Source organism: Taurulus bubalis, assembly GCF_910589615.1.
Source record: "Taurulus bubalis genome assembly, chromosome: 6".
Taxonomy (NCBI): domain Eukaryota; kingdom Metazoa; phylum Chordata; class Actinopteri; order Perciformes; family Cottidae; genus Taurulus; species Taurulus bubalis.
This window is the reverse complement of record NC_136594.1, coordinates 1722653-1735152: the sequence shown is the minus strand read 5'-3', so window position 1 is coordinate 1735152 and position 12500 is coordinate 1722653. Positions and strand designations below refer to the sequence as shown.

The 12500-nt window shown below is 45.1% G+C and overlaps 1 protein-coding gene across 1 annotated transcript in view; it reads right to left on the bottom strand.

Annotated features, from left to right (window-relative positions):
- The window catches only part of LOC306738055 (voltage-dependent T-type calcium channel subunit alpha-1I-like), a gene marked incomplete at its 3' end in the record, with an annotated part of 128990 nt that overhangs the window by 70800 nt on the left and 45690 nt on the right, over nt 1–12500 (bottom strand). The window contains exons 6-9 of the mRNA XM_079219884.1: nt 8942–9284; nt 7916–8008; nt 1424–1763; nt 1–141 (exon numbers count right to left, since the gene is read on the bottom strand). The exon at nt 1–141 is cut by the window's left edge and continues 215 nt beyond it. Coding sequence (XP_079076010.1) covers nt 1–141; nt 1424–1763; nt 7916–8008; nt 8942–9284 — 917 coding nt within the window. The remainder of the gene's footprint in view (nt 142–1423; nt 1764–7915; nt 8009–8941; nt 9285–12500) is intronic.

The following is a 12500-nucleotide window of genomic DNA, read 5'->3' as shown; positions in this document are numbered from 1 at the left end:
CCTCCTCCGCCTCGTCTTTCCCCACGCCGCGAGCCGCTCCCGCCCCGTCGGCGAGCGGCAGGGCGGCGGCGGCACACTGCGGGCAGCCGTCGGCGGCGTTGAGGGCGTGGTCGGGTCTACGGCGGTGGGGACAGGGCGGGCCTGAAATATTGCAAAATGAAGGGTGTTAACCTTCCTCTTGTGTTCGGGTCAGCACCGACCTGTTTTAGGTTTTAATGCATGAAAGAAGCACATAAATATATTTACTGCATCAAGGCTTTTTGACTTGTCAGGAACCTCTATTTCAACTAAATAAATCAAATTTTTTTTTGACAAAATTAGAAAATGCTCTGGTTGCAATTATGACCTTTGTGTTGTTATAAAAATAAGACTTTCTTGATTGGTTGTTGTTTGTTTGACCTTGCAAATCTATATGTTGTGTTATGACTTGTTATGCTTATGTATTAAAGTTATATTGCTGAAAAAAATACTTATTAGCCTTTTTCTTGAAGTAAATATACATGGGTCAAAATTGACCCGTAGATGTTACTATAGTTACTATAGTTAATAATATTAAAACAAAAACATAAATGAAACAAATGTATTGAAGAGATGTGTTCTAATACCCTCAGTAATAGTCAGGAAACACAACAACCTTTTATTTATTTATATGATTCTCTTGAGGTTCATTTTAACATTTCTTTAATAGAAATGGAGGTATCCTGACAAAGAAAAGGCCCAGAGGCCCACACCAACAATATTAAAACATAAACAATATGTTCATGGATAAGGAAGCCTAACAAGGTCACCAAGAGATGAGAAACACATTGGATGATAGGTAATAGTTTTAGTGTATTTTACAGATGATTTAAGACATGGGTCAAAACCGACCCGCTAACATAAGATATGCTTACAGAAAGCTAACACAAGAGATGCTAACAGAAAGCTAACACAAGAGATGCTAACAGAAAGCTAACACAAGAGAGGCAAACAGAAAGCTAACACAAGAGATGTTAACAGAAAGCTAACACAAGAGATGCTAACAGAAAGCTAACACAAGAGAGGCTAACAAAAAGCTAACACAAGAGATGCTAACAGAAAGCTAACACAAGAGAGGCTAACAGAAAGCTAACACAAGAGATGCTAACAGAAAGCTAACACAAGAGATGCTAACAGAAAGCTAACACAAGAGAGGCTAACAAAAAGCTAACACAAGAGATGCTAACAGAAAGCTAACACAAGAGAGGCTAACAGAAAGCTAACACAAGAGATGTTAACAGAAAGCTAACACAAGAGAGGCTAACAGAAAGCTAACACAAGAGAGGCTAACAGAAAGCTAACACAAGAGAGGCTAACAGAAAGCTAACACAAGAGGAAGGTCAAACATCTCGGTGTTCTGCGTCCTCTCGTGGCGGTAAACGCTCCTCGGGGTTACGTTACTCACCGCGCCTCACCGCCGCCCTGCTCTCGCGTCCTCCCCGCCCATTGGCCCTCCTCTCCCTCGCCTCCCCGCCTCCTCTGCCTCGCCCGGCCCCCCGGAAGCCGCGGGGTTTCCCCCGCAGGGCGTTGAACAGGGCGACCGCCTGCCTCCGGGCCTTGCGCAGGATGTAGCAGACGAGCTGGAAGAGCGCCTCGTAGCAGTCGCCCGGCTCGCTGGCCAGCGTGGACGAGGACGAGCAGCGCGCCCGCTGCTCCTGCATCAGCTGGTGCTCCCGCTGCTTGGTCTCGGAGAACTGGGTGGCGATGACCACGAGGCACAGGTTGATCATGAAGAAGGAGCCGATCTGGGAGGAGGATGAGAGCCGTGCGTGAAAACTTGTTCCTTCCAAAATGCAAAAAAAAAAGAATGTGCGACGTTTAAAAAACACTGGCACGAAATAATCTGAGGTGTTAGCGGTCAGCTTTCTGCCAGCTAGTCAGCAGCGATGGCGGGAAGCCAGCGGAGTTAGCTGCTGCTACCTCTCGCCTGTTAGCCCGCTTGGCTGGACGAGTCCAAACACAACACGTCGTGCAATATGGTCGCGAACAAAGCTGCAGAAAACACCAGAAGACTCGGAGCTGTTAACCTCTTAGCGTTCCTGTAAGATGTGCCTAAAACGCCTATCCAGGTAAACCCAAAGTAAACTGGAAGCTGTACTTGAACTATGTGGAGTAAATGCATGGTCTTGGTCTCTTTTGAAAGGAAACAATCTGAAGCTTTTTTCCCCAATAGTCAGAATCACTTTAAGTGCTGCTGACACTGAGTTATATGAGTTTGAACACACTAAAGTATAAGGTTTTTATTTCCGCCTGAACATTTCTTTGTAAATCGATGCCTGTAGATGACTATAAATGAGACTTATGGACTGGAAAACACAATGGAACCATAGCATGAAGCCTTTTCTAGTCTAAGTAAAAAGCAGATATCAATCCCACAGAAAATGTATATTTTACACATGTTTTTCTGATGAAATGTCTAGGCGTTTTTCCATTTTGAGACCACAAAGGACCTTGTCTCTCCCACAACCAGAACTTCCTGATCAGTAGGAACACCGGGATCTGCCTGCTCCTGAAGGTCAGGGTAAATCCCATTCACGCCCCAAAGACGCTTCTCTTTCCTCAATGAGAACTCACCGAGGCTGGTTCCAGCTCTACGGATAGTTGGAGAGCAAAGGGAAGCTTTTTTTTGGCACGGAACAAAAGTCCCGCTCAGTTCCTCCACAGCGTGTGAATGATTCACATGAAAGTCTCCTCGTTGAGTCATCGGAACAAAAGAGGAACTGGGTCGAAGACAGACCTGGATCCTTGATAAAAAATGAATACAAGTCTGTGCACATACAAGCAGGAGAGTCTAGGTCAACTATGGATATCCAATCAACAAGCCAACCGAGACACCTTGATGTCCGATATCTCAAGAGGGAGAACGTGTACTTTAAATGTTGGGGTGGACTGTCCCTTTAAATTCATTTGTTTTGAATACACAACAGTTTCTGGTATGATTTACACATCATCTTCATAATTGAATTAACTCCATTCACGATTCCCTGTTGGAGAGTTTGTCTGAAGCACAAATAAGAGATCAAGTGATGGAAAGAATTACAGTTTTTTAAATGCACTCTGGAAACAAACTCTAGTGCATCAAACTCTGGACGCTTCCAGTGATTTCATAGCAGCAGAATATCACAATAGACAGACAGGTTCAGACTCGTGACTTCGTGACAGAGACGCTTCATTGCTGACAACATTCCTGCAAATAGATCCTCCTGAATGCTGCACGACGTGCTTTAATATTCCAGCTGTGCACAAAACCACTATTGTTCATCAACAATCCGCAGGTTTAAGGCCACGTTGAATTATTTATATTGCAGCCATTGCTTTCAACTTTTATTCATGATGTTAATTTAACAGATCTACTTTCTGTTTTGTGGATTTCACCAGATTCAAGGTTTTAACCACGCTCTTAGTATGTTGGGTGTTTGAGGCCTCGGCAGGTGGAGCAAGACACAGAAAGAGAGAAGAGAGAGAAAGGGCAAGGTCAGGGAAGCAGAGCCGATGTGGAGAAAACGTGTGTGTGTGTGTGTGTGTGTGTGTGTGTGTGTGTGTAAAGCTGCTCTTCCATTGATCCGATGCAGAGATTTGTGGTGAAAAGGAAGCAAGCGGGTCCCGGGAAGCAAGCGGCACCCTCGCCGATGCCATCAAATATTTATAGTCGCACTCGTCTGGAGCCGCTGAAATACAATTAGAGCGGTGTGTGTGTGTGTGTGTGTGTGTGTGTGTGTGTGTGTGTGTGTGTGTGTGTGTGTGTGTGTGAGTGTGAGTGTGAGTGTGAGGCTGAGCAAGAGAAAAGGAGCTAAGCTGCACATGTTCCCTCCTAAATATTAAAGCTCCACTGATCAACGTTTCTTAAAGTAACGTGAGAGGCGTTGCATCCGGTGACAAAAGCAGTTTCACCAGCTCTTGAAGCTTCTTCTGGCTCATTGTTTTGGACTCGCAGAGCATCTTCGGTTTAAAAACACATCAAACAACTTCATCGGGAGATGTTGTCTCGGGTCTGTGTGTCGGTGCCTTTCTTTTGGCAGCGTTTTGGCATAAAATAGACCAGAAAGAGCAGCAGATCGGTGCATTACAGCATCTCTATCCATATCCACATACGGGCCGAGCTGTGTGAGGAATCTGGGGGGTCTCTGAGGGTCCAGGAGCCATTGATTGACATTCCAGACCCCTGAAAAGCCTCAATAGACTTCTATTCACCTAGAGGCAACTCCTCTGGTTGTATAGAAGTATACATGAGTATACTTCTATACAACCATGAGTTTCTGTCTCAATCTCTAGTTTCAAGTCTTCTTCAATACAGCATGATGTTCATTTAGTAAATTATGGTCATTTAGAGTCAAACAGACCATAAAGCAGGGGACGCTTTAGGGCGGGGCTACAAGGTGATTGACAGGTAGAGGCGTCTAGGCGTGAACACCTGATATAATGAGCTCTCCTTCCTCCTGCAGTGTCAAATCAAGCGGCTCATCGCCGGCTCTCCCAGGGAAAGCCTCTCTGGTCTTCGCTGCTCTACATGACGGCAATCAGTGTAGGACGACTCTCCTCGTCTTCATCTCGCCTCTTCCATCTGTCTGTCCATCTGTCACGCTCTGTCTCATCTCTCCGTCTCTTCAGCACTTAATCTGCATGAATGTTTCCTGAGTGAACTTGCCAAAGCATCTCTCTCTCTCTCTCTCTCTCTCTCTCTCTCTCTCTCTCTGTGTCCTCCTGCCATCATCTTGCTCAGCGTCGTGCAAACACAATTAAAAAAAGCCTCGTCATCCGTCTGCCGCTGAGGCCAGTCCAAGCGGGGGATCTCCACAATTACAGCCTGCACTAAGTCGGCCCGCGAGACGAGTCTTGAAAGCCGACGGGACCCCGGACCGTCAACCGACAAAGACCGACCGCCGCAGGGAGCAAAGCGCCGCTCTGTTCGTCTGCTCCATGCTTTGAAGCATTATTAATTATAACGTCTCCGTGTTGAGAGCCGGCGAGGATCTGCCTCCTCGTTTAGGAAACGTTCCCGGCTTTAGATATACTTTAGTAAGAGAGACTTTGGGGGACGCTTTTCTTTTCATGTCCTGCAATTATGTTGATTTTGATCCAGGATCTGAGGTTGCTTTTTTTTCTGTACTTGCAGAAATGGATTATAATATTCAGAAGTATGTTTTAAGTTGTGTAGAATTACCACTTACTAAAAGAATCCTTGTGCTTTCTGTTAGCTGATTATGAGCCATTCACGTCTACGTAGGAGGCAGGCCCGGCCTCACGGCGTCGGCCATGTTGTGCCACCATGTTTTTTCTACGGTAGCCCAGAAGGGACAAATCAAACACCGGCTCCAGACAGAGGCTTTCATGTCTCTACGTTACCCGGAGGCCGGCGCGGTAACGTTAGCTTAAACTCTGACAGGGAAGAGGGATTTCAGGCGGTTGCAATTTGCAACCGCCTGAAATCCAACACACTGTGCCTTTAAAGAGTCTTTATTTTTTAAACACAGACTTTTTTTTAAGACATCAAATCGAGACAATCTTTAAAAAAGACTTTGAGACAAAGGAACCAGAAGTGAAAAGTTGCTGACTCTCTATTGATGAGTATGTAGATCAAAGAACAGCATTGATGACAAGCTAAATGTATTTCTTCCCTCTTTAATTATCTTGATATTTAATGCCGTCTAATATCTCAATGCACCATGTAAATAACGTGTGTTTAACAGTAGTGAAGCGTTTTATTTTGAAAGGTTGGGGGCAGAAAGACATGATGTACGACATGCGGTGAAGCGGGAGCTGTGATCAGAGCCCAGAGCCACGCTGAGGGGACGCGCTCTCATTAATACGTTTCATTAAAGATCAAAGAGGGAGACCGACATGTGGTCGCTTCCTCTCGGCCGCCCTCCAATCCGCTCTCGATTTCACGCCGGCCCACCGGCCCACCGGCCCACCGCCTCCTGATTCCTTCCCCCATCCTCCTCTTCATCACTCACCATCATCCTCCCCCCACGTCCTTCCATCCCTCTTCCCTCTATTTCCTCCTCAATTTCATCATCCTTTCTTTCCATCTCTTACCCTCCAACAACTCCAACTCCAATCCATAGTCATTTCCTTGCCTCCTTTCCTCTTTCCACTCCTCCTCACTGATGTAATTCACATCTAAAAGGCGTCCATTCTGCCACAAATCGTTTTTGAAATAGGGATTTTGATGCAGGAGATGATGTCCCGGAGCTAAAATGTGTCCTTTTCCATGTTTGTGTGTCAATAAATTGTTTTCTTGCAGGCGGAAAACCTCCGATTCTGATAAGGAAAGCCAATGCTTGATGTCATAAAGCTGCATTCTCTGTCCTGACCACCAGGGGGTGACTCCTCTGGTTGTATAGAAGTCTATGCTTCATGTGTTAAAGCTGCATTCTCTCTCCTGACCAACCGGGGGCGACTCCTCTGCTTGTATAGAAGTCTATGCTTCATGTGTTAAAGCTGCATTCTCTCTCCTGACCACCAGGGGGCGACTACTCTGGTTGTATAGAAGACTATAGATGACTGGATTTGTGTTTGTATACATCATTATTATATTGGGAACGATGCTCAGGGAGGGGAGGTAAAACATGAAGGCGGGAGCGACATGTTGATGGAGATTTAACAAAATAGGAAGCAGGGGAATAAAGGAGATTAAGGGGAAAGGAGTAAGACAGAATGTGAAAGTGAGGCAGAGGAGGGATGTGTTAGCGGAGTCAAAGTGATAGAAAGTGATAGATGGCAGGGAGAGATATGAGGAAGATAAGGTGTCAAGGAGGGAAGACTGACAGACTCAGGGAGATAGACGCCGAGCGATGGAAGACGGAGAGAAGGTGAGACGAGAGGCTGAGGAGGAGAAGAGGGATCTTAAGGCAGGCAATTAAAAGTGTAATAAAAAAAGACAAGACAGCCCGCGGGTTGAGGAAGGAACCGGGACTGGAAGTCACGCTGCATTATGATAACACTTTCACACACACACACACACACACACACACACACACACACACACACACACACACACTCTCTCTCTCTCTTTCTGACAGGCTTAAAGAAGAGAACGCTCAGCGCTCGCACACAAAGCCGCACGCGCTCAGTGCGACGCACACGCAGACACGACGGGAGCTAACGGGTGAATTAAAAAGTCTTTTATCGGAACAAAAGTGTGTGTGTGTGTGTGGGGGGGGGGTCTCTTCAGGGAATTGTGAGTGTGTGTGTGTGTGTGTGTGTGTGTGTGTGTGTGTGTGTGTGTGTGTGTGTGTGCAGGTGAGAGAGAGAGAGAAGATGAGAGAGACCGAGGGGGAGGAACAGCTACAGTCATCTGTAGCTTGGCAACAAAAACAGGAAGTGTAGAAGTATGTAAGTGTGCTGACTGCATGAGCTCGAGAGTGTGTGTGTTTGTGTGTGTGTGTGTGTGTGTGTGTGTGTGTGTGTGTGTGTGTGTGTGTGTGTGTGTGCAGCTAAACTTCCTCCTCAAAGACGTTTCTGTTTCCATGTTTTAAATACATTGTTGCGTTGTCAACACATTGTAAATTGATAGAAAACTGCAACACAAAGTCACAGTTATGTTTATTCAGTAAAACTTCATGGTTTGGCCTTGAAGCCGCAATGTTTTTACGTTATTTGAAGAGAGGGACGAGAACCTTTTGGTTCCACACGGGACACACAGAGGCCTCCTGTGTTGGACCTCGTCTGGGAGAAAGTGTGTTCTCTCTGACCGTCTGTGAGTGAAGAACCTTCATGTTCCAGAAGACCCAGCTGGTGGTTCAGACCAACATCATCAACATGTTGAGTCCAAGCGAGTTTAAATAAAAACCAACAAAAGGCGTTTTTGATTAGTTGTGACTTTGCGGCCCTGATCTTCTCACGGCTCGATGATGTCATCGACCACGCCCCCTTCTGTGTCTACGGTGTGACTCACAATGATCAGCAGGATGAAGTAGATGAAGTTGTAGAAGGAGTGAGCGTCCATCACGTAGTACATGATCTCCACCCAGCCCTCCAGAGTGATCACCTGCAGGCGGGCAAAGGTCACAGGGAATGAACACAGGAAGTGTTTGAAGGAACACTTCCTCTTCTGGGAAACGCACGTATTGGATTTCTGGTGGGAACGTGAGACCAGAAGATGGAAACAACTCTCATATAAACATTCTATATCTCTTTATTACATCCGGAAAAATAGAAATTTCCCATTTTACTGTACGGGAGATCGTGTACTCGTTTTTTTCTCTGGTTGCAGATTTTTGTATAACTACGCCATATTTACGTAAAACAACAACTCTGATTGAAGTCACCCGGTCGATGTGGTGCCAAAAGCTTTATTTTATTAAGTTTGTAATAATCATACTGTCGTTAAATAATTCTATAGAGCCAGCAAGACGTGCACCAGCTGGCACCATTAACATCAACCAATAGGATGCTTCTAGTGTGATGTGAACAAGAAATAACATGGTATCAATTGAGTGATGCTAAGTTGCATGGCTTTGTGCTAAGCTAGGCTAAGCTAAGCTAAGCTGCAGCTTTACTCTTCACAGAAAGACACTAGAGTGACATTTATCTTCTCGTTTAACTCTTTACCAGAAAGTGAACAAATGTATTTTCCAAAATAGCTCCAATTAAACTGGATCGTAATTAATATTTAATGAAATTGCAGATTTATTGTTTAATGTTTTCCAGAAGCATATCACCAAGCAAACAAGCAGATGGAATATGGAACAAAAGGACATCTGGCGACGCTGTGAAGCTCACAGAAAATGTAAAATCTAGTTAATTGTTTGGTGTCTATCTGATCTGTATCTGTATCATTTTACTTTTTCTCATCAGTAATACCTCCAGCCCACGTAGAACATCAAACAAGAAGTTATAAATTGTCGTGAATTGTGAAAAAGTGATAAAATATTAAACTGAAAGAAAAGAAATCAAACGCCGAGTTCCCCAACCGTCTCACCTGGAAGATGACGATCCAGGCGTAGGCGATGTTGTCGAAGTTGATGGCCCCCTTGTGCGGGTTGCTGTACCCGGTGTGGCAGCGGGTGTAGTACTGGTTCCAGTTGACGCAGAGGCCCGCCCCGCCGGCGCTGCCGTTGGCCGGCGGCTCGGCGCTCAGGCCCAGCGACTGGCGGTACAGGGCGTCGTCCTTGTCCAGGCAGCAGGTCCGGCCTCCCTCGCGGCGGGCCGGCACGTCGGAGCAGGACATGATGCCGTTGTCCACCGGCAGCGAGCAGATGAAGGGCCGCTCGTCGTCCTCGTCGGCAAAGTAGTAGGGCCGCGGCAGACTGATGCCCGCGGGGCTGAGGGGCGAGAGACGGGAGGGGAGTTCAATGTCGGGTTTCCTGAAGCTACGTTGAACCCTAGAACACTAACGTTACAAATAGTAACACCATCACTAACGTCGGGTACATTTCACCCGATATAATGTACCTGATAAAATATACTTCTCATCAAAATATGTTAAAACACAACAATGCAAGGCAAGTTGAAGTGCTCTTCCTTTATTTTACCCTATAGACACACCTAAGACACACCTATCTTCAATAAGACACGCCCACCTTCAATAAGACACGCCCACGGATGTACAACAGTCACATGACGGATAAATCATCTTTGCCTTCTGGTTTCGTGGGATATCTACGAAATACAGTAAGTCTTTTTTCCGTCGGTAACAAACGTGATCGGTCAAACCGGAAAACCAGAACGTTTCCGATTCGGAAACCGAGTCCCACTGCCGACAGATCCGACCTTCGTCTGCAGAACCCGTTGGAGGAGATCAGAGGCTGGCGATCAGCTCAAGAGTTCTTCTTCATGCGGGTAAATATCGGTGGTCCAGAAACTCGACTCTCTGGATGTGTGAAAGGACCCCCGCCCCAAAAGGCTCTCGTGGGTCGTGGGTTCGTGAGCCGGGTCAAAGGAGTCAATACACGGTTCTCCTCCCGTCTTCTTCCAGGTGTCCGGTTCTCTCCATCGCTCGTCGAGCTCCGTGTTGGACGAGGCCGTGTGTTGTCCTCTCTCTTCTGGTTGTTTCCCGGTTCGTTACTCCCCAGGGTGTGATTAGGTGATAGGCAACCCGGCCGCGGTCTCTCTTCCTGGCTGAGGAGACGGAACACGAGGCCAAAGCAGCCGCGCAGGAAATGTTCCTGGCGTCGTTCAGAAGCCTTTTGGGAACAAATGTGTGCTTCATGCTCGTATGAATTAGTCCCTGTTGTTCCGGTTATGTGAGCCAGAAGGAGGTGGACGATGTTAATGTGTCAACAGACTCTTCTTCTTCACACCAATGAATACAAACGAGCCATTTCTTTTATAAAAATAAATGTAAAATTACGGAGCCTGTCAAAATGTCCAGATATCAAAGTTGTATATTTACGAGAATAAACTGTAATGTCAGGCCTCTGAGGTGTTGAAAAACGTACATATTTGTGTTTTATTTCCTTCTCTGAACATGACTCTGACATCAGTGTGTTTTATTCTTCATCCTCATGTTTGATCTGCAGAACATTTTATTCTGTCGGCGGATTATCAGACGAATCCCAACAGCTCTTTTTCCCGATGTTCGCTCCTCTGAGCACAATGAAGGTCCTAAAGAAATGTGTGTTTTCTTTCATGTTCTTTCTGTGTTCTTTTATGAACATAAGTGAATACCAATACAATTCATATATTTTGCTACTGTGCTTAAAGGGTGGTGTCCGTGGTGTGATGACCTTGATCCAACCTTGAAAGAAAACAAACTGTAATTTTCAAGATTTTTCTTAAAAGCTTGTGACTTTATAATCACAGAGAACATAATTCATGTATTTCATTTAATTTATTTTTGAATTGTATTTATTGTAATGTCTTTTTTGTTTTGTATTATTAATGTATTTCTTTATTATAATTGTTTTTTAATATATATATATATATATATATATATATATATATATATATATATATATATATATATATACACCTGGACCCGCCCTCCTCCGTGAGCCAATCAAACGCTTGGTGGCAATTCAGTCTCAGCGGACCCCGCTATCCTCCTCGGTGTTTTATGGTATTAGCTGTGCTCTTAATCAGAGACGTTAGGGAACAAACAGCAGCTGCTGAGCTGCAGCCTCTGACTCTGTTCTCTGACTCTCTGTTCTCTGACTCTCTGTTCTCTGACTCTCTGTTCTCTGACTATGTTATCTGACTCACTGTTCTCTGACTATGTTATCTGACTCTCTGTTATCTGACTTTCTAACTCTCTGTTCTCTGACTCTCTGTTCTCTGACTCTCTGTTCTCTGACTATGTTATCTGACTCTCTGTTCTCTGACTATGTTCTCTGACTCTCTGTTCTCTGACTATCTGACTCTCTGTTCTCTGACTCTCTGTTCTCTGACTCTCTGTTCTCTGACTATCTGACTCTCTGTTCTCTGACTCTGTTCTCTGACTCTCTGTTCTCTGACTATGTTATCTGACTCTCTGTTATCTGACTTTCTAACTCTCTGTTCTCTGACTCTCTGTTCTCTGACTATGTTATCTGACTTTCTAACTCTCTGTTCTCTGACTCTCTGTTCTCTGACTCTCTGTTCTCTGACTATGTTATCTGACTCTCTGTTATCTGACTTTCTAACTCTCTGTTCTCTGACTATCTGACTCTCTGTTCTCTGACTCTCTGTTATCTGACTTTCTAACTCTCTGTTCTCTGACTCTGTTATCTGACTATCTTCTCTGACTCTCTGAATATCTGACTCTGACTCTGTTCTCTGACTCTGAATCTCTGCCTCTCTGTTCTCTCTGTTCTTTGACTCTCTGTTCTCTGACTCTCTGACTCTTTTCTCTGACACTCTGTTCTCTGACTCTGAGTCTCTGTACTCTCTGTTCTCTGACTCTCTGACTGACTCTTTTCTCTGACTCTCTGACTCTGTTCTCTTCTGCTGAGAAGCAGACGCATCACAATCATTTATTTTCCTTCAAACTTGGAAAGAAAGGCAGTCTTTATTTATCCTGGAAAGCACTAATTACAAAATGAATTGTTAAATTTGTGCTTTTTAGTCAATAAATACAATTAATTGCCAAGCGGGAACCAGAGGCAGTACGTGAGAAGTGGACGTATCATGGTGACATGTTTTCAAAGCTATTTCGTGGTCACCATCTTGGATTACGTTTTTTCGCAACCAGTGAACAGGAAGTGACCATATTTGGACTGAAGAGGGAAGTAGAGACGCCGTGTATGTCAGCGACCTGTCAATCACCACGTAGCCCCGCCCTACAGCACACGTATGTCTTGCTTATCGTGGAGCGGCTCATTCAATTAAATTTTTTCAATTCAGGTTATTTTATATAGCCCAACATCACAAATACAAGTTTGCCTCGGAGGGCTTTACAATCTGTACACATGACATCCTGTCCCGGGACCTCACATCGGATCAGGAAAAACTCCCCCAATAAAGATAGTAAAAACCCTTTCACAGGGAAAAAAAAGGGGAAGAAACCTGAGGGAGAGCAACAGAGGAGGATCCCTCTCCCCGGATGGACAGAAGCAATAGAT